General features: G+C 38.1%; 2 protein-coding genes across 2 annotated transcripts; both read right to left on the bottom strand.

The window, feature by feature from the left end:
- Positions 1-1,233: 1,233 nt before the first annotated feature.
- ZNF215 (zinc finger protein 215) lies at positions 1,234-13,175 on the bottom strand. Its single transcript, XM_016213972.2, is given in 7 exon segments — positions 1,234-1,954; positions 1,956-2,817; positions 4,545-4,640; positions 4,970-5,102; positions 5,594-5,679; positions 8,177-8,763; positions 12,983-13,175. Coding segments are annotated over 6 exon segments (1,626 nt in total). The 5' UTR covers positions 8,574-8,763; positions 12,983-13,175; the 3' UTR covers positions 1,234-1,902.
- A 3,634-nt stretch (positions 13,176-16,809) lies between these two features.
- OR2D3 (olfactory receptor family 2 subfamily D member 3) lies at positions 16,810-17,787 on the bottom strand. The gene has a single exon (XM_016213946.2). It carries the CDS (start codon positions 17,752-17,754, stop codon positions 16,810-16,812), a length of 945 nt encoding a protein of 314 aa, XP_016069432.2. The 5' UTR covers positions 17,755-17,787.
- Positions 17,788-23,359: the final 5,572 nt, after the last annotated feature.

Here is a 23,359-nt window from a genome sequence, read left to right as displayed (position 1 = left end):
AGTTTTTGCTAGGTTGTGTTCATGAAATAAGTGCTTTGGTCCAGTCAGTGTCTACTATACTTGGTAAAACTGTACTCAAATGGATAAATACACACACACATCCAGATTTTTGAGAGTATTACCACAGGATTTTTGAATAAAATTTTCCATAGTTTATATTTATTTTTGAATAGGTCTCCAAGAGTTGTTACCTTGTGGAGATAAGACTTTTATTCCATTATCTTTAGAATAAAGCCCAAATTTCCAAGGTGGCTTTCTGGCCTTTGAGTCTCTAGCTTCACCCCTATGTATTCCTGCCCCATTATTTTCCAGTGCTGTATTCCAGCACATGAACTTGTTTTGAGAGGTCATGCTCTCACCCCTCTGTAGCTTTGTACTCGTTTTTCCTTTATCATCTCTCCTCTCTAACACTCACACCCTCCACCACACACAGTCTAGCCAGTTTCTACCCTTTCTTCACGTTTCAGCTTAGATATCTGCCCCTGAATGCATACAGTAAAATTCAAATATATATTAAGTAGTAGGTTTATGGGAAAAGGTTGGGAGATGTTAACTGGCTATATATGTTCTGCAACAATTAAATTTTAAATGCACTCTAAAGAGGCATTCTTTGAAGCTCTGTATGTTTGACTTAGTAGACAGATATTTTATTTTTTAGAAAGCTTAGAGATTTAGAAGGGGGGGAAAAAGCATTTTACTTAGACCCAAAGAGCTAGCTGTTGAGAAAAAAATGGCATTTTTATCTTTCAAACACCCAAAAGAAAATCACAGCTTATAAAAAATAGTGAACTATTAGATTTAGAATACTTAAAATGAGAACATCAGAATCTATTATAGTCAATATGTAATTGCTTTGATGAATGACTGAACTATATACCTCAAGACTTTCTTACATTGTGTTTTTCTTTTGGTAGGATCTTCTAACAAGTTGCCTTATGTTTATATGAATTTCCATATCAATTACTTGTGTAGAGTTTTGTCTTAGTACAACTCATGTTGTGACGTAAAGGATGAAAAATGAACATAGAATAATTTTCCACACTTATTAACTCATCATAGGGGTCTATTCCAATATACATTTCTGCTTTTGAACAAGGTATACTCTGACAAAAAGCCACCATCATCATTCATTGGGACTATCTCCAGTATGAATCTTTTTGGGCAGATTAAGATAAGCTTCTTAGCTCAAGAACCTTTTTGGATCCTGAACTAGTTTATGGAACAAAGAGGCAGTTCTGGTGCACAGAGAATTAGGATACTTTATTGAGCTTTAAATGTTTAGGATAAATGATAGGCCTAGGGCTATGGATGTCTCTCCAGCCTAGATTCCAAAGAGTCCTTTAAAAAGTGCATATCCTAAAGAATACATATAGATTAAAAACAACACATCCACCTCCCGTTGCAGTTGGTAATCCTTTCCCAATGGTAGTCCCCACTGAGCACCAGGACAGCCGAGGGTTTAATGGGGGTGGAGTAACTGGCTGTCACTGTGGTGTCTGCCATTAATTCAGAGAGTTTAGTCCTTAGAAATGTCTTCCTATATTCTTAGGAGCTCCTGGTTTCTTGTGACCTTATAAGAATTGCAAGTTTGAGTTTTATTAAACATCAACTTCAAGAGTATTGCCTGGCTTCTCCCTAATATGGACTTCCTCAATAGATCAGGTGAATAGGTCCTATTTGAGTTAGAGAAAGATGATGGTAATGAACATCAATAATGATAGACAAACACTTGTATGATGACATATTTAACCCCAAACTCTGTGGTTTCATCGGGAAGCCTGAGACTTCTATACAATTAGAGATTTCCCTCCAATATTAACTCCATCATTATCGATTCAATAATAATCTCTGACAGTTTCTTTTTCCATTTACTATTTTCATAGGATTCCTTCCAGCATAAATTCATGGATGTTGAATGAGTTCTGCACTCTGCCTGAAGGTAATACCACATTTATTTGTTATTGGACTTCTCTTGAGTATGACATTTTTGGTGTTTAATAAGGTTTGAGTGCCTGTTGAAGGTTTTCTCACATTTGTTACATTTAAATGGTCTGTCTCCTGTATGAATCATTTGGTGTCGAATAAGTGAGGAGCTCCTGCTGAAGGATTTTCCACAGTTAACACATTCATAGGCATTATCTCTAGGAAGACTTGGATTTTTATTACTGTTTTCACTCTTACTGAAGGCTGTTCCACGTTTATTTCCTTCGAAGGCCTTTACTACAGAATGAATTTTTTTATGCTTAATAAGGTTTGTTCGTCGATTGAAGAATCTCCCACACTCACTGCATTTATAGGGTTTCTCTCCTGTGTGAATGGTCTGATGTCGAATGAGGGATGAACTCCGGCTAAAGGTTCTCCCACACTGAAAACATTCATAGCAATTCATTGTGTTTTGACTTTTTGGGTGAATATCTGTACTCAGGCTCAAGGCATTCCCACATTCATTATATTCTGAATGTTGCTTACCTACTAAGTCAAAATTAAATTTTAAGTTAGTTTTAAGCTTATTACACTTTGGGGACCCCTTCCTCATAGGAACTCCCTGTTGTACATCAAAAACTGAGTTAACTGACTTAACATCAAAATTTTTCTTATTTTCACTACATTGAAAGTCTCCCTCCTCAGTATAGACTGTCTTAGGAATGAAAGCTTCTTGTGGCAAATTTATGTCCCAGTGCTTCCGGTTCCTACATAACCACTCATCACTTTTCCAGGCATCTAAAGAAGGAAGTCCACTTTGGGTCAGTCTTGTCTTCATCACTCCATGGGATGATTCTTCTCCAAAAGCTCTCTGCTTTGAAATCATCTGTCTGTCTAAGAAGAAATAAAAATTCCACCAACTAGAAGAAGGGAACTTGCTTAATTAGGAAAGGGAGGTTAGACCATATAAGGGGCTATGCATATTTTATTCATCTTAAATACAGAATAAAATGTGAGGTGAGGCTAAAAAAGGAGAATTACAGAAAAAATAAATGAGATAAAAATATTAAAAAGAAGGTTCGGAGATCAACAAGGCAAAGAATGGGAGAAAGAGCATTTTGTTGAAATGGAATCCAAAAGATAACCAAGGGAGAGGATTTACATTAGAAAGGAAGAAACAGAGTAGTTTGCCTATCAAATTAATAAAGATTTCTGGTAAAAAAAATACCTAGTGTTTGCCAGGGTGATAAAACAAAACATAAACAGACTCATAGAGACAGGAAATAAACTGATGGTTGCCAGATGGGAGGGGTTGGGGGGCTGGGTGAAAAAGGTGAAGGGTTTAAGTACAGTAAGTAGTCACAAAATAGTTACAAGGATATAAAGTACAGCATGGGGAATAGGGTCAATAATATTGTAATAATTATGTATGGTGCCAGGTGGGTACTAGACATATCGGGGTATCACTTCTTAAATTATATAAATGTCTAATCACTATGCTTGTACACCTGAAAATAATATAAAATAATATTGATGTCAAATGTAATTGGAAAAAAATTGTTAATAAAGTGCATCTTTGGACATCTCCCTAAAATATGCACGTGCGCACACACACACACACCGCTTCTTTGATGCTGAAGTTCCTCTTCTAATAAGGTATCCTATGGAGTTTATCAGGTATGCCTGAAAAATTGGCAATAACCAAAATGTCCAATAGCTGTGATGGGAGGGAGGAATGGTTGAATATATTGATACATGTATGTGATGGAATGTTATATGTGAATTAGAAACAACATTTTCTTAGACTATTTAGTAAAATAGGCAATTGTGCATGATATATTAGGTGAGAAGAACAGAATATATATAATGGCATATTCCTGATAACCCCAATTTTGGAAAAAAAGAAATTGTCACAAGCCGCAGAAATACATCATCACAGACAAAGAAATGGCTTAAGGAAAAAAACCAAATGTTAATACTACATAGCTCTGGGCAGTGAGGTAATGAAGTGAGTTATATTCCTGTTCATACTTTTCTATACTTACTAAACTATATATTAAGCCACAGTAACTTATACTCTCTCACAAACAAAATGTTAATAATAAAGAGATTATGATAAGGGTAGGGATTTAAGGCACAAGTGAAAGAGTTATATAGTTAAAGAAGAAAATGGAAGAATAGTGAAGCTACTCTAGTATAAAGCCAAGTTTTCTGTTTTCTTTAAAAGAAAGAATACCATTTAATGCTATGTTGGCTAACATTCGTTTACATAGCATTTACCAGGTTGTCAGGCAACATACTGCTCTAAGTATGTTACACATTTAACCCTCCCAGTAAAGTGAAGGCAGATACTATTACTCACTCTCTATTACATATCAGGAAACTGGCAGATAAGTGTCTGCTTTAAGTTAAGTGTCTATGTTTTCAGCCCATAACACTATTTTGCTTGTCCACATAAGAAACAGAATCTGTGAACGAAAAGCAATGACGACTTTTTTCCTTCAAAGTTTAGGTGGTTTTTTCATCATCTCCCCAACTATCAACTCGAAGGCTGGGTTGTACAATGTACGTTTAACCAGCAGAAGCTTTTCACAAATGCTTCATATCTGCCTGCTTCTTACCAAACACAGCTGTTCTGGGGGTTTCTCGCTCCATTATCCATCCTTTTTTCTTACTCTCCAACTTGGGGACCTCAACTGGTTTGGAAAATAGCAGCTCTGTTCATGGGGAAAATGAAAACAACAATAAACAAACATACATGGCACTCCAGACAATTTTATAGGAAAAAGAATTCCATCCCAACACAGTCATCTCAGAGCTGTTGAAAGATGAGGCCAGAGTCACCATGCACCTGTGTATTTCTAACTCCGTGTTAGAGAGGACTTTTCAACCAGGTAGAGCAAGAAAATCTGCTGTTGTGCCCAAAGGATATTTGGAAACCTGAACCTAAACCCAAATGCCCTTAATCACTTCAGCAGTCCTACAGTTTTTAACAGCAGATGAAGAGATTCCTAACGAGCAGATAAGGTAAACACACAGAAGCCACCTTTACGCAGAGAGTGGAGGCTCCTATAGTTCTCCAGCATCACATCCCTGTACAGGTTCTTTACAGCAGGGTCCAATTGCCCCCACTCTTCCACGCTGAACTCCACAACCACGTCTTTGAATGTCACTGGTTCCTAAAACATTAAGTTCCTTTTTAATCAAGGGTCACTCCAAAAATATTACTAGAAATAAATTTGGAAAGAATACAGTAGGAGGCCAGGATATACAAGAAATTGATAGGACAGTGTTTGGAGATCTAAACGATGAAAATCACGGTTTTCCTCTACCACCTGGGTCCTTTCGTTTCAGTATCCTCTGAGGTTTCTTCTCCTGTTGATTAGTGACATTGCTCAGGATTCTGTTCTTGGCTCCCTTCACTTGTAATTCTGAACATTCTCTGGATGGGCTCTACTTTCATACCTTCAATTATCATTTAAATCTTGAAGAAATAAATGCACAGAATATACAAAGATTATATTTTCCAAAAAGTGTATCACCAACTAAAATAGGTCCCATGTCCTGTGGGAGAACAAGTCTCATGTCCTTAGATAGAACTAAGGCAAAATTTCAAAGGTCAAGAGAAGAAAAGCAGCTCACTTCAGTTAAGAGCGGAACCCTGATTCACCTGGGATGTTCCTGTAAGTGAGTCAGCTTCCATGTTCTCCTTCACGATGCTCCCCTTCTGGAGGGCAGAATCCTTGCAGGGTACATCTGAAGAAGAGGAAGGAAGACATTAGGGGAACAAGCTCTGCCCTGGAGAAAAGTTTAATGATTATAGCAGTGATTTTAACATGCTATTCATAGGAATCAGCTTTAAAGAACTCTGGAAAATAATGGCCCCAGGCTCTACCAACAATCAGAATCCAAAAGGGTGGGGCCTAAAGTTACCCCAAGGTTCATTGGTTACACCAATGATCCTCGAATGCCAGACTATAAACCAATAATGACCTGTGAGGAAATTTTCATTGATTCAGGGTGAAATAAGAAGAAATAGGAACAATGTAGGAAATATTTTATGAAATCCTTTTGTAAATAAAGGCAAAATTTGAAGAAAAAAAAATCCGAATTTCTCAGCAACATACTATTTGAATGCTGCCCAAAGATTACTCTTAACTTTATTCAGGCCTATAACACTGTGCAACCTCAATCAGCTCAGTTCCTTAATCCCTAGGACAGTCAATACAACATTGTTTATTTTTGTCATTCTTAGAAATATGCATATGGTATAGAGTCCTACTTCAATCTTTTGCCTGTGAATACCAAGTTGTTCCAGTACTATTTATTAAAAACTTTTATTTGATGGCTTTACTACCCTTGTTGAAAATCAATAGACAACTGAAGTATGACTTTATTTCTGAACTCTCAATTCTATTCCACTGGTCTTTGTCTATCCTATTCCAGTACCACATGGCCTTGATTATTTTAGCTTTATAGTAAGTTGTGAAATTAGGAAGTGTGTATTCTCAAACTTTGTTCTTTATCAAGGCTATTTTGGGTTTTTTTGTAATTCCATATAAATTTTAGGATCAGCTTATCAATATCTGCAAAAAAAGTAGCTGGAATTTTGATAAAAATTGCATTTGAATCTGTAGATTGCTTTGGGGAATATTATCACTTTGACAATACTAATCCATAAACACAGGATCTCTCTCCATTTATTTAAGTCTTCTTTAATTCTTTCAAAAACGTTTTATAGTTTTCAGTGGACAAATCTTACATCTCCTTAATTAAATTGATAGTTAACTATTTTATTCTCTTTTATGCTTTTGTAAATAAATTGTTTTCTTAATTTCATTTTCATATTGATCATTGCTAGTGTACAGAAATACAATTGATTTTTGTGTGTTAGTTTTGTATCTTGAAACTTTGATCAGGTAGTCAATAAATTCTTTAGGTTCAAACTCCTGTTTTTCCAAAGCTCCCTTCATTCTATAACACCAGACTTAGTCTTTTTTTTTTTTTTTAATCCTCAGCAGAGGATATACTTAGGAAGAGGAAGGGAGAGATGGAGAGACAGAGGCAGAGAAACATAGATGTGAGAGAGAAACGATTGGTTGCCTTCTGTACATGCCCCTACCAGGGATCGAATCCAAAACCAAGGAAAGTGCCCTGATCAGGAATTGAACCAGCAACTTTTCGGTGCACAGGACAACACTCAACCAAGCCACGCCAGCTGGATCTGATATAGTCTTTTAGCTGGTTTTCCTATTTTCAAAGCCCTCGGGTCTATCCTTTACACAAGAAGTTGAAAAAAGCCTTTTTGCAAAGATCCAGATAAAAATATTTTAGGTTTGCTGGCAATACAGTCTCTGCTATAACTAATCAACTCTGGTCATAGCATGAAAGAAACTGCAGACAAAACATACCCACATAATATTTTTAAAACAAACACGAAATTGTTGTACTCCCTTACCCAACCTATGAGATCTCATTCTATTTCTATTGCCTACAGAATAATCCATGGTTCGTGATACAATATAGTTCTCCATGATCTTGCCCTTGACACCCTCTTGCTTAAAAAAAAGATAATTTCTCTTCCTATGGGAAGGGTCAACTATTTTTAAAGGTTTTTCTCTTTTTAATTGAGCCATCATTAACATACAACATTAGTTTCTGGTATACAACATAATGATTCAATATTTGTATATATTGTAAAATGATCACCACGATAAGGTTAGTTAACATCTATCATGATTCAGAGTTACTAAATTTTTTCCTTGTGATGAGAATTTTTAAGATCTACTCTCTTAGTAACTTTCAAATATACAATATGGAATTGTTAACTGTGCCACCGGGCTGTACATTACATCCCCATGACTTCTTTTATAACGTATTTTTAAAAAATATATCTTTATTGATTTCAGAGAGAGGAAGGGAGAGGGAGAGAAAGAGAGAAACATCAATGATGAAAGAGGCATCATTGATTGGCTGCCTCCTGCACGCCAACTGGGGATAGAGCCTGCAACCTGGGCATGTGCCCCGACCAGGAATCGAACAGTGATCTCCTTGATCCTAGGTATGACTTCTTTATTTTATAACTGGAAGTTTGTACCTTTTAACCCCCTTCACCCATTTCACCCACTCCTTACTCCCTGCCGTTGGCAACCACCAATCTGTTCTCTTAATCTACGAGCTCAGTATTTTTGTTTTTGCCTTTGGATTCCACATAAGGGTCAACTATTCTACAACCAGTTTTCTATAGTCTCACCTCCTTGAAGCATGTCAATCACATCCTCTATGAGGGTCACCACTTCTTTGCTGTTCTTTGGATGTTGTAAATTCACCCAAGTCCTGACCTCTTCAGGGAGAATAGTCAGGAATTGTTCCAGCACCAACAGTTCTAGGATCTGCTTCTTTGTATGAACCTCTGGTCTCAGCCACTGAAGACAAAGCTCCCAGAGTTGGCTCAGGGCTTCATGAGGCCCAGACACTTCCAAGTACTGGAAATGTCTGAACTTTTGACGACAGGCCTCAGAGTCACAGGTCTCCCTGACTGGGGTGGTTTCCTGCTGCCAAGACACATCTGCTCTCCGGACCTCACTTTGTTCATGCAGAGTCAGATCTTGAGGTTTTGAGATAGCCATCAGCTTGTTCAGGAGCTGCATCTTCCTAGATGGAAGTCTTACTTTGTTCAAATTTATATTATCAAAGGAGTCTAGTAATTCTTAGGCTTGGCCTAAACACCTGTATACTATATATATGTGGTGTGATCTGAGCCAAGTTATATCTTAAAAGAAAATTTCCAGGAGTTCCAGGAGTTTCAGATACAAAGCCAACATCCAGGTACCTGAGAGACTGAAAAAAGACACAAATATGACCTATAGATAATGAACATGAATTAGCATAGTGTTAAAAGATAAAATAGTACAAATAATATTCTTAAAATTACTTTAGAAGAGCATATAATGTATTTTCCTTTCATTCTTGTTTTCCTTCTTTAGAACAGAAAAATATGCTGTCCCTTCCAACCACCCCAAAGAGACAGAGAAAGAAATATAAACATCATACAAAAAAGTGATAAATGAAATATTCCTTTGATTAAAACGAACTTCATAATTTAATGGCAGTTACCAGGTCACAACTCATTTTTGCTTTACAACTAAGCAAAACAAATCTTCAGGCAGGATATTCAGGTTTTATACTAGAGATGCCTAAGAAACTTCTTAGGTTCCCACTAAAATACCAATAAAGTTATAGAAAATGAGTGTAATTGGCACTAGCACTAGAAATTAGGGTAAGAAGGTATTATTTAAAAAATAAAAGCATATTTATCCCTGAGATATTTCATTGTTGGGATTAAATAAAAAAATGCATTCCAAACTACAAAAATTTAATTTTTTCATTTGTTGGGACTCCCTAGGGGCCAGTGTGCAACGTCCCCCGGGGAGGTCTTAGGCTTAGCTCAACAGATCCGCGAGACAACCGTGGGTTGCATTTGGCAACAGCTTATTCGCAAGACTGTTCAGTGGAAACACAGTTTGTTAGCAGCCTGAGTAACTGGCATCTTTCTTCAGTGGGGGTCCTCCCAGAGTACAGCCTAAGTCAAGAGGCTCACACAGGTTGTACAGAAAGCATCTGGATTGAAAAGCCTATCAACAGAAGCCAATATCTCTTCTAAAAACTCTTGAGTTCAGCACCCAGGGTTCCCCAAAGAGTTTGCCCAACTCTACTAGTCATTATGTCCAGGGAAATCCAGATACAGCTTTCTATCCAATTTACAATACTCCTAGTCCGGATGCAATTTACCATTCAAAGGTCTTTTTTTATTATGTGTCTCTAGGCCAGTGGTTTTCCGGGGTGATTTTGCCACCAGGGCAATGTCTGGAGACAGTTTGGTTGTCACAACTAGGGGTTATTTACTGGCACCTACTGGGAGGAGGCTAGAATGCTGCTAAACACCCCACAATAGACAGCCCTCTATAGCAAAAATTTATCCAGCTCCAAATATCAATAATTTCAAGATTAAAAAACCCTGATATAGGCAATATATAGTGACTAGGAGCACATACTTTGGAGTCATACCTGTGAGGTTAAATCCCAGCTGAAGTTGTTATATGTATGAAACTGAACAAATTATTTAACAAAAGCTGGAGTTTTCTCAACTATAACATGGCTATAATGATACCTATCTGATTAAATTATAGTGATTACAAGAATACTCATGTCCCTTCTTGGTGGACAGTAAGCACTCAGTACCTGCTTTGTTGAGAGTGTTAATCACAAATGTATATTGAATTTTGTCAAGTGCTTTTTCTGCATCTATTGAGATGATCATATGATTTTTATTCTTCATTCACTGATTTGTGAATATATTTGTGAATCACATAGCTGATAGCAGGTTAATATCCAAAATATACAAGAACTATACAACTCAACGGCAAAAAACCCCAAACAATCTGATTTTTTAAATGAGCAGAAGATCTTAATAGCTATCTTTCCAAAGACATACAGATGGCCAGCAGGTACATGAAAAGATGCTCAACATCAGTAATCATCATGGAAATGCAAATCTAAACCACCAAGAAATATGACCTCACACCTGTGAGAATAGCTATTATCAAAAAGAAAAGAGGAAACAAATGTTGGTAAGAATGTGAAGAAAAAAGAACCCCTGTGTACTGTTGGTGGGAATGTAAATTGGTGCAGCCACTATGGAAGAGTATGGAGGTTCCTCAAAAAATTAAAAATAGAACTACCATATGATTTAGCAACTCCACTTCTATTTATCTGAAGAAAATGAACACACTAACTCAAAAAGATATATGCATCCTTATGTTCACTGCAGCACTGTTTATACGAGCCAAGATATGGACACAACCTACGTGTCTATCAATAAGTAAATGGACGAAGAAAATGTGTATATACAAAATGGAGTATTAGCCATAAAAAAGAATGAAATCTTTCCATTTGTGACAACATGGATGGACCTCGAGGGCATTATGCTAAGTGAAATAAGTCAGGTAGAGACAGACAAATAGCATATGACTTCTCATATATGTGGGATCTAAAAACAAAAAACCAAACCAAACCAATAAAACCAAGCTCATACATTCAGAGAACAGACTGGTGTTTGCCCGAGGAAGTGGGAGGGACAATGGGAGAAATGAGTGAAGGGGTTCAAAAGGTTTTAAAAAAGAGCTAGAAGCAAATGAGCAGAATATAATTTCTCAATGTTTTCCATTGTATTGATGAAACCATATAATATCCATTTAAAAAGCACTCAAGAGATTATCATATAAACATGTTTATGTCTACTTACTAGTATACCTCACAGATTGGTGAAAACTGCACAGAAGTTATTTCCTGACTCCTGAGATCCAACACAGACCTCCAAAGCTTAGGAAAGTCCAGGCACATTTAAAAAAATGAAAGAAAGATTCAAAGTGACCAAGAGGTATCACTGAGTCCCAGCAAAACAATGAATTATAGGCCCAGATACTTAGAGGAAACTTTACATGACTGAACATACAACTCACAATGAAGTATGACTTATTAAATGTCCGAAAAACATAACTGAAATATATTTATAGCAAAACCCTCTGTAAAGAGGTGAAATCAACAATGACACATATGAAATGGGAGATTAAGGCAAATTCTCAGTCCTTAAAGAAAAAAACTAAAATTAATTACTAATGAAGTGCATATAAATAATATGCTTAGTCTGGTATTGAAACCAGATAGAATGTAGATTATATTCAAGCATTGACGGGAATGTTTACAAAAGCTGCTATTAGGCTAAAAAAACTCCTCAATAAGTAAAAAGAATATAGAGTGGTACTGACCACATTTATAACCAGATTAAAAACCAGAAAAAGACACTCTCAAATATTTTGAAATTTAAATGTCGCTTCTAAAACCAACTCAAATTAAAAACATTGCACATCATTATCTACAGAACACAGCTCCACTGTGAGGCAATGTGTAAGCCTTACATATATAATTTAAAAAAGATGGGATGAATTAAACATGGAACTCAGTGGAAAAAAGCAACAAAATATACTAGGAATTTATAGATAAAAATATAGGTTAATAAACTACTCAGTATAAATAATTAGAGAGAGAGGAGGAGAGGTGAAGATGTTCAGGATAGTATGCTTGCATTTAGGATACAGAACAGGTTAGGTGACCGAAGGGCCAAGGTATTGGCATGACTTAGCGAAGCTTAAGTGGTCTGTAAGTGACCAATGCTGAAATAAAGTCAGTAAGTGTCCAAATTCAAACTGAATAGACGCCTTTGAGGATGATGGCGGGACTCAGGATGAAGAGTTAAGAGTGAGCCGGCATCACTGGGGAATGGCTCAGTAAGGCGCAGGTGACAGGAATCTGGAGAGTTCAATCAAATAACCAGGTGACCCAAGTTCAAAGACTTGACAGCTTCGGGGAATTAGAACAGGTGTGTATTATGGGGAAAGGTAGTTATCTGTCTTGAAGAGGGTAGTTTTTAATCGGATTGGTCACAGGTGGGGCAGTAGTTTGTGACAGCAGATCCTTTCAGATTAGCTCAGGTAGAGGAGAGAAAACAGTTTGGAAATGAACGTCTGAAATAAGCACGATGCCCGGAGGTTTTACCGTTTTGGGGGAGCGGCTAGAAATGACTGGGAAAGCAAGGCAGGTCGGAATGAACGTCTCTCCATTTTCTCATCCACTCGCCTGATCCAGGCGCCCGTGGTATTTCCACGGGGAATCAGTACCAGTCATTGGGAAACCAGCTGACCGAGACGCATTCCGCAGGCTGAGCCTCCGGAGCCCGCGCTCACATAACCGACGGAGGGGCGCGGCGAGCCCGAGGGCCCGGCTCAGCAGGGCGGGGTCTAGAACCAGCCGCCCGCCGCCCCCGCCTCCATCCCCCGCCTCGCGCCACCCTCCCGCTCCTCCCGCAGAGCCGGCGGAGCGCAGTGGGGACTCCCGGTACCTGCGAAGGAGCCGGGAAGTGCGCGTTCCGCGTCGACGCCCCCAATCCGGGCTCCCAATCCCAGGCGCCCGCGGCCTCACCGCCCGCTGACCCGGGAGATACCTGCGAGCAGGGCTCCCAGCCCGGACTCTGTTCAGTCACCCCCCGGGCATCAGTTCCCAGGAGAGCCGCGGAAGTCGCTGTCCGGGCAGCGAAAGGACCCGGAGGTGGCGATCACACCACACTAGGAAGCCCCGGCCGTTCCCGGTCCTCAGCGCCACCGCAGGATCAGCGTCAGCGGTGAAACGCCAGCGCACGCCCACCGCGCACACCGGCGCGCGCGCACAGGCGGCGGAAGGCGCGCCCAGAAGCCCCCGCGCCCAGGAGTCAGGGAAGCAGACCCCGCCCGGGAGGTAGGCGTGGAGCTTTCCCAGTCCCGCCCCTTTCCACAGGCTCCGCCCACTCCGTGGACTTGGTTCTATCCTTGGGCCATGAACTGGTGGATGCAATCTTTGCTTAGGGTGGGCGGGAGAAGGGCATAGCAAATTTAAGTGCCTAACCCCATCCCAAACAGGAAAATTGACCCAAATCTTTCTTACCTTCTTCTAGCCTCCCCCCACCCTCCTAATTTGCTTTGAACCAAAAAACTGTGACATACATTTGGCATAATTCTGTCTTCCAGGTAATGTGGTTTAACATGGTTTTCACTGATTTATTCACTGGTTTATTGATTCAGTTTTGTATCAAGGTAAAAGATCTTGCAGATCATGGGTTCAGGTTTGGCTTATTGAGGATGACATACATTGTGATATCCAAGAAGTACTGTCAAATAGACAATTGGCACCTGGATCTTCAAGATGTTGCGAGACGTGTAAAATTGGTGTCATTTCTGGATAGATGGTGATTGATGGCATGAATGGGGGTGAGATTACAGACAGACAGATAGAGAAAGACAGAGAAAATAGTAAAAGGACAGGGTGTCGAGCCTCACAAGGAGAACTCAAGCTCTGGTCAGTCAGGGACAGCCTCTTAGGGAGGGGGCTATAAATCTAGGCCATGAGTTGACCAAGGAAAAACAGGATGAGCAATTAGGATGTTTTGTTGCAGCTTCCTCTGTACTCATTACTATCATAAGTGAATTATAAGTGTCATCTCAATCATCACCACATTACTATAAGATAGAGGTTATCATCCCCCAATTTACTGAAACTAAAAGATGGCACAGCTAAGCTTCAAGCGCAGATCATTTCATAGTTGTCCCACAGTTACTCACTCGATTTAGAGGACCATTGGTAAGATATGGCAGAATGGTGGAATGATATTTTCTAAGGCTGGGGGTATGACGTGTGCCATGAATTGTTTTTGATGGTATTGGCCTTTATAAAAGTCATATTTAACTAGCTAGGGAAACATAATTTTAACTTGGAAGTATTGCCAGTAAACATGCTCAAAAATGGTCTTCAGCCAATTAAGAGTACAGGGGAATGGAAAATGCACTAAGTAGGAGGGAGAATTACCAGCCTTCTATTCATACCTCTCATAAATCTGAAGTTTCTGACCTATCTTCAAAGGTCCACTGAAACCCCAACACTGCTCTAATTGAGCAAGGGTCATTTTCAGGTTGCAGTCGCCTCACTGAAGATCCAGCTATTTTTATGATACTTTATAAAGTTTCTCTCTGTCTCTCTGTCTCTCTGTCTCTCTGTCTCTCTGTCTCTCTGTCTCTCTCTCTCTCTCTCTCTCTTTAGATAGGGTTTAATAAGATTTGAATGTCTGTAGCTTTTCTCATCAGAAACCATGGAGGCCAGAAGACAGTGAAATATCATCCTTAACATGCTGAAGGAAGTAAACCCTTATCAACCCAGAATTGGTGTGCCGTTAACTCCAAGTAGGTTGAAAAGCTAAAGCTGTTTATTGTAATCTCTAAAGAACCACTAAAAAGGATATCACTTTCACTGTAAAGATAAAGGACTCCGAAGCCATCTGAAACCACATCCTTAAGATGCATGGAACTGTTTGTTACAAACTCCATTCCCTTCTATCACCATGAAATTCAGCTCCACTGATAGACTGATTCACTTATTATTAACTAACCTGTCTGTATTTTAAAAATAAAACTAAACAGAGAAACTTGACCTGACTTAAGTCAACACTTTTCCTAGACCAGTTCTATATTCATTCAGCAAATTTATACTGAGAATCTAATATGTGGCAGATACCATACTAGCAGTTGGGCATATATTAATAAACACAATCAGATGAGGACTGTCTTAATGCCCAACAGAAGATTCCCTATGCTAAGCTTTTGTTTCTCTTCACTTAATGCTTTTTGTTGTACACATCTGCAGAGTGTTGGTTTGTGTAGGTTGTAAATTGCACTGGACAGTCTGGAATTTTTAGGTAGTCAAGACATTAGTGGGGATGATTTGGTTTCATAGGCTATATGGAAGGGACATTGTCAATTTTTGGCTTCTGGTCATGGCATACCCTTTCTGTGTTTTTAGTTTTCTGTGAGTTGTGGAGGATTTAGAACCTGCATCCCTCCATAGAACTTGAATATTGCCTGAATTCACTTTGTCTTCATTGCAGCTAGGGCATAGCGTGTAACTTGGACTCCATAGATGCACCGTCTAGTCTTTGAATTAAGAGGCTGTGATATGAAAAAGCAAGAACAGCAAAAAGTCTCTTGTCTTTTAAAAAAATACACTTTATTTTTAAAGCAGTTTTAGATTTACAGGAAAATTAAGATATAGTACAGCAAGCTCTCATATACACCTCACATTTCCCTATTACTTTTTTAACTTTTTAAACTTTTTGACAGTATTATAGATGACCACATTTCCCCCCCTTTTGCCCACCTTCACCCAGCCCCCGCCCCCTTCCCTCTGGCCATCACCACAATGTTGTCTGTGTCTATGGATTATGCATATATGTTCTTTGGCTAACCCCTTCACCTTCTTTTATCCAGCCCCCCACGCACTCCTCCCCCGGACAGCTGTCAGTCTGTTTCATGCATCCATATCTCTGTCTCTACTTTGTTTGTCAGTTTATCTTAGATTATTATGGTACTTTTGTTACAATTAAGAAAATAACATTGATACCTTATTGACTAAAGTCCATACTTCATTAAGATTTATTTTTTTGTATTATTGTTATTATTATTACTGATCCTTTTTCTGATCCATCCAGGGCACCATGTTACATTCAGTTGTAATGTCTCATTAGTTTCCTCTTGGCTGTGACAATTTCTCAGACTTGTTTATGATGACCTTTAGTTTTAAGGAGTACTAGTCATATATTTTATAGGAATCCCATCTATTAGAATTTTCCTGATGTTTCTCTCATGATTAGGTTGAGGTTATGAGTTTGGGGGAGGCAGATCACAGAGAAAAGACTATTTCCACCCTCTCAGCTCAAGGATACATACTATCAACATGACTTATCACTGGTGACGTTAACCTTCATCATCTGAGGTAGTGTTTCTCGTCAGGCAATCTCTCCCCTTCCTTCCTCTCTTCTTTTCTTCCAGACATTTTGATTGTTTTAATAAAAGCCTGTTCCTAGGTTTGCATGACTGTCACCTCCAAATTTGATATTAGAATATTCTTTGATATTAGAATCATGCATGCAATTCATATTAAAGATTATTTCTAGATAATCCACTTTAAACCTCCTAGATTTAATTGTGATCATGCTCAAAACGCGTCCACGTTAGATGAATTAACCACAAACTCCTCTGAAATAACACGATGCGTCTCATATACAGAATATAACCTAACTTTTCATCCTTTTATTTCTTCCCTGTGTTCTACCTTCAAGCGTAGTATTCAGTGTTTAGAACATGTCCTTCATTTTCATGCTTCCTGAAATGACCTAAATCGTAGCTGCCTATTGAAGTCCTGCTCCTTTTTTAAGGATCTTACCAAAGCTCTAAAAGTCACAGCCAGAGGTCACTGCCTCTGAGAAAGAGGCTTTCTTCCCGTTAGTTTCCTGAGGGCCCCTTTGACATCCTTGTTTCTCAGGCTATAAATGATGGGGTTCAACATTGGTGTCACCACTGTATAGAACACAGATATCACCTTATCCCGCTCTTTCGTGGCCTTGGAGTTTGGCCGCATGTAGGTGAATATTCCTGAGCCGTAGAAGAGGACAACGACAATGAGATGGGAGCCGCAGGTGGAGAAAGCCCTGTGCCTCCCCTCCCCGGACTGCATCTGGATCACCGTGGACACAATGCGCCAGTAGGACACCAGGATCAGGGAGACAGGTGCCAGGAGGATGACCACACCCATTGCGAAGATGGCCATTTCTGTGCCGTAGGTGTCTGCCGAAGCCAGCTTCAGGAGTGCAGGAGGCTCACAAAAGTAGTGATTGATCATGTTCTGTCCTCGATAGGGAAGTTGGAAGGTAAAGGTGGTGTCCACCAGAGACACAAATGCGCCACTGGCCCAGGATGCTATGGCCAGCTGGAGGCACGCCTGTTGTGTCATGATGGTGGAGTAGTGCAGGGGCTTGCAGACAGCCACATAGCGGTCATAGGACATCACCGCCAGCAGAGCGCACTCTGTGCAGCCAACCAGAAGGAAGACAATGATCTGGGTCATACACCCCAAAAAAGAAATCGTTTTCGTATTTACCAGGAAGTGGATCAACACTTGAGGGACGATGCTAGTAGAAAAACAGAGATCTGCGAAGGAGAGGTTTCTAAGAAAAAAGTACATGGGCGTGTGGAGTCGAGAATCTACGGAGATGAGAATGATGATTAGCAGGTTTCCTAGCACAGTCAACAGATAAATGATGAGAAAAAGAATAAACAGCAGGATCTGGGTCTGCAAGTCCTGTGAGAGGCCCAGCAAGATGAACTCAGTCACAAAGGTCTGGTTTCCTTCTCCCATGGAGAGTTATGCCTGTCAACCTGTTTGACATCAATAAAAAGGAAGATTTGGGGTTTGTGATATCAAGTCCTGTAGAAGAGGCTCATTTGAAACCGCCACTTAGGCCTTGCCGGTGTTGCTCAATGGTTCAGCATTGACCCAGGGACCCAGAGAACACGGTTTGATTCCACATCAGGGCACCTGCCCAGGTTTGGGGCTCGATCCGCCAGTAGAGGGCGAGCAGGAGGCAGCTGAGAGATGAGGTTTCTCTCTCAGAGATGTTTCTATCTCTCTATCTCCCACGCTCTGTAAAAATTAACAAAAAATATTTTTTTAAAAACAAAAACCCCAGACACCTAATTGGATATTGTTAGCTCTTTTGATATCTAACTTGTTCTAATTAACAGTAAATATATTTTTATTCTTATTAGTTGGTTGTAATTTAAGTCCAATTTCCCCCCCAAATCCTTTCCTAAGTGCCAGTTTGAAAAAAATAGACAGAAACTTTATTAAAGCCTTCTTGACTAGTTCTGATATGAGGATATTACTAAATGTGGATTTTACTAAGTGGTTATACACGTATTGCTAGGAAATGACTATGTATACTCTTAGGACTATTGCCATGCATAAAACTACATAATAACTGTTCAAAAATAGTATATATTTAATTCTAACATGTCCTCAAAAAACATTACTTTTCAGGCATCAAATTTAATTCAACCCCTTAAAAAAGAGCAAACTTCATTTGGATTTAAAAACAAAACCTTAGCATATCATACACTAAAAATCATTATATTTAAATTAAAGTGTAAAATGTTAAAACTAGAACAATAAAAAAAGAAAAAAATAAGTGGAAGTTGTGCTATCTGGACAGGACGAGACTGAAAACACAAAAGCCTTCTAAGAAAACATGTATAGTTTACAACATAAATGGAAGGACCTCAGTGAGATAATATCAAAAACAAAATTAAAAGATAACTATAAGCTGTGGAAAATATTCAAGGGAGATGCCAGACAAAAGCTAAAATACTTCATTATATTAAGATTCCATATTTTTAAAACACTATGAAAATTGTTGAGTCCAAGGACATAAACAGACTGTTTTAAAAGAAGTGTAGTATCTACTAATAAGTAAAATACTCCATATTATTATAACTCATTAAGTGCAATAACAATAATGAGAGATACATTTTTTCACTTGGGCAATTAGCTAAGATTCTAATAGCAATGACCACAACAAAAATTAATAACTAGTATTTTATTAAACATTTAACCCATGACAAACATTAATTTAAGGACCTCAACTTTCCTTACTGCTTAAATTCATATTATATCAGCATATTGCCTTCTGGCTGGCAATATGAACAATATAATTATATTGTCCCAATAACATTATGAGGTAGATACTATTATCTTATTTTGCAGATAAGGAAACTGAGGCATAGAGAGGTTAAGCTACTTTCCCCAAATCACATAATTCATATGTGATTTGAATTACATATGAATTCATTAACTGTATAATGAAGGTTTAGAGAAAATGAAATTTTTGTACAATGCAAGTGGGTAAAAAATTAATACTATCTCTCTGGAAAATATTTTGTCAAATACATTAATAACTTAAACATTCACATGCTTTGACCCAGTTCTCAATTGTGTCAGGGAGGGAAAAATAACCTTTTTACTCGTCCTTGCTTCCCCCATGAGAGGTGAAAATCTAATTTGTAACATTCTAGGATATTGGTTGTCCCATGTTTACTACTGGGTTAGGTTACTATGCCTATTTCTATTTCCTTTCTTTTTCCTGGGACTAGAATAAGTTGAACAAAGTCCCCCTTAAGAACTTTACTTACTATTTCTTGTTTCTTTTCTAGAACTCTATGGGGAGAAATGACCAGGACTAAAGTAGTATTAGGAGTTCTTTAGTCCCCTAGGCTGAATATTATCTAATACTCCCAAACATTATCCCAATTTCTAAATCCAATTCTAAGAGTCCATTCTAAATAAACAATATAAGTTGCAGAAAATATTCATGAAGAAATATGTTTGTCACACCATATAATAAAATAATGGGTTAAAACAAACATATAGACCAATGAAACATAATAAAGAGCCCCAAAATAATCCACACATATGTGGTCAGCTGATCTTTGACAAGTATGTCAACAATACACCATAGGGAAACAATAGTCTCTTCGATAAATAGTGTTGGGAAAACTGGATATCCACATGCAAAAGAATGAAATTAAACTCTTATCTCACACTGTATACAAAGATGAACTCAAAATAGATTAACTCCAACATAAAGCCTGAAACTGTAAGACTCCTAGAGGAAAGCACAGGGGAAAGGCTTCTGGGCATTAGTCTTGGCAATGGTTCCCTGGCTATAACACCAAAAGCACAAGCAACTACAACAACAACAAATAGGCAAGTGAGACTGCATCAAACTAAAGAGCCGCATGGCAAAGGAAATAATGAAATGAGAAAGCAACCTATGGAATGGGGAAAATATTTGCAAACCATATATCTGATAAAGGGTTAATATCTGAAATATATAAGGAACTCATACAACTCAATGGCAAAGAATCCAATTTTAAAATGAACAAGGGAATTAATTAGACATTTTTTCAGAGAAGATTATACAAATGGCCAATAGGTACATAGAAGGGGGCTCAACAGCACCAATCATCATGGAAATGTAAATCAAAACCACAATGAGATACTCCTCACCCCTGGTAGGATGGCTATTACCGAACAAACAGACAGCCTAGAAGATAACAAGAGTTGACAAGAATGTGGGAAAAAGGAAACACTCATACACTGTTCACAGAAATGTCAATTGGTGCAGCCACTATGGAAAATAGTATGGCTGTTCCTCGAAACAGTATAAATAGAACAACCATGTGATCCAACAACCCCACTTCTGGGCATGTATCCAAGGGAATCAGGACCAAGATCTGGAGATGTCTCTGCTCTCACGTGTCTCGCAGCATTGCCCTCAATACCCAGGACTGGTGATGAATAGATAAGGAATATGCTGAGCATTCACCACAATAGAATATTATTCACCTGTCAAAACGAAGGAAGTCCTGCTGTCTGTGACAAGATGTATGATGCTGGAGGACGTTATGCTAAATGAAATAAGCCAGATACAGAAGGACTACATGATATCACTTATATGAGGAATCCAAAATGGTCAAACTCATAGACGCAGAGGGATATGTTGGTTTCCAGGATCTGGGGGGAGGATGAAATAGGGAGTCACCAGCCAAAGGGTACCAAGTTTGAGTTCCACAAAGTGAATAAATCCTAGAGAGGTACCGAACAGCGTGGTGCCTGCAGCTATTCAAAGGGTCACTTTCTCTCCCACTATTATTTCTGAAATGCCACAGGGAACAACTTACCCGTTCTCAGCAGTGGCAGCCCCAAGGTAATGTCTGTCATTTTCTTTCCCACCATTTCTTGTTGTCTAGGTGTTATCTGAGCACGGCCATTTCCTCTGTACCCTGTAGGTAATAATTACTAATATAATAAATAATAATAATGACAATTATCTTCCAGTTATGTTTACCAAAAATATTTTTTGCTAATGCCTTAGGAACCAAAGCTAATATGTTATTTCAAAATGCACAGAAAAGACTGAAAAACAATTCTTAAAATGTGGAGAGTGGTTGACTCTGGATACTGAATTTATGGGTGAGTTATTTTTCTTCTTTCCTAACGTTTCAGTACTTTAAAGTTGTTCTTTCAAAGGCCATATGTTGTTAATATAGAAAAAAAAGAAATAGGAAAATCTCAACAGTACTTAATTGAGGATGCCCTAAACTAAAATTGCTTTATTGCTTTGACGTTCAGCCTTGATAAAGTAACTGGTATAGGACTAGCCCTCTTGCTAGAAGCAAATATAAAACAAAATCTGGAACAATCACTTTCAAACACTGAACAATAGCCAGCTCAGAAAACAATAACTCAATGGAATAAAACAGAGAATTTAGAATCAAACTCTAGTATATAAGGGAATAAATGATAAAGATGTCATCTCATTCAATAGGGGAAAGGTGTATTATTTTTAAATGGCGTTAGGTATCTGTCTGTTTGGAAACAAAGCAATCTCATTTTCTTCGCAAATCCAGATGGATTAAATATCTCAATGTAAAACAAAACCAAATGAAAAACATCATAATATTATTAGGAGAAAATGTAGGTGAATATTTTCTGCAGTCTTTGCATGGGGAATGACCTTAAGGACACCATAAAAACCATAACCATTAATTTAAGTTTGGTTTATTTTATTATAAATCATTTAAATGAACTGGTTAAATAAAGGACACATGCATTTAAAATATAAGCAACAAATAGGAAAACTATTTACTACACCAAGGAGCTTTTAAAATAAAATAAAAAAGGAAATGCTGGAAATAATATGTTAAACATACAATTCACAGGAGAGACAGGAGGTTAAACAGGCGATTTACAAAGGAAATACAAATGCCTAAAAACCGCCCATGTAAAGAATGTTCATCCCCAGTTGGAATCAAAGAAATGTAAAATAAAATAACATTATTATTTTTCTCACATTAGGTTAGCAAAGATTGAAATCACTTACTGTATTTTTGAGAGTGGAGAAAACAGATATGAAAATGTAGCACATACGTATATTTATAAAATCTCTCTGGAAGGCAATCTGAAAGTATTTTTAAACTACAAATTGAACTAAGTTTTTTTCCTGAACAATGCTCTTTTTAGGATGTTATGTTTTGGAAATAATTATAGGTTTGCAGAAAGGTTTGTTTTAAAGGATATTTACATACAGAATTATTTCCAGGAAAAGAAATCTACAGTCTAACAGGTGATATGTTAAATAAATTGTCATTTTCCTATGTAATCTAATCATACAGTAGAGAGAAATGAGTAAACGTGAAGAGGTCTGAGTCACATGAACACGGGTTAGATCCTTATTCCCCCATTTCTTAGCTCTGTGATCCTAGACAATTTATTTAGCTCCTATATGACTCAATTTCCTGACATAAAATGGATAGAACATCATGACTTCAAAAGACAGATGTAAAGATTAAATTAAGAACTTCATGAAAAATAGTTTGGACAATGTTCTGGCAAATACATCAAAGAAATGGCAGCTTGGGGTGGTGAACACACAATACAATATACAGATGATGTATTATAAAATTGTACACCTGAAACCTATATAATTTTATTAACCATTTTTACCCCAATAATTTTTTTTAAATGACTGCTATGATGATACAATAGTCGTAAATCATTAAAAGGTAAGTAGGTCTATATTTTCCATAGAAAATACCATCGTTACACAAAGGGGTTGTGAGATAACATGTATGGTATGATTCATATAAATGGTGTGTGTCTGTGTGTGTGTGTGCGTGCCCGCTCACACAGGCATCTTTTTCTTTCTTTCTTTTTTTTTTAAAAAAAATATATCTCTATTGATTTCAGGGAGAGGAAAGGAGAGGGAGAGAGAGAGAGAGAAACATCAATGATGAGAGAGTCATTGATCTCTACAACCCGGGCATTTTCCCTGACCGGGAATCGAACCCTGATGGCCTGGATCCTAGGTCGACGCTCAACCACTGAGCCACGCCTGGCCAGGCTC

Source organism: Miniopterus natalensis, chromosome 11, assembly GCF_054644295.1.
Source record: "Miniopterus natalensis isolate mMinNat1 chromosome 11, mMinNat1.hap1, whole genome shotgun sequence".
Classification (NCBI taxonomy): Eukaryota; Metazoa; Chordata; class Mammalia; order Chiroptera; family Miniopteridae; genus Miniopterus; species Miniopterus natalensis.
The sequence above is the reverse complement of the archived record's forward strand: the minus strand, read 5'-3'. Positions and strand labels throughout refer to the sequence as shown.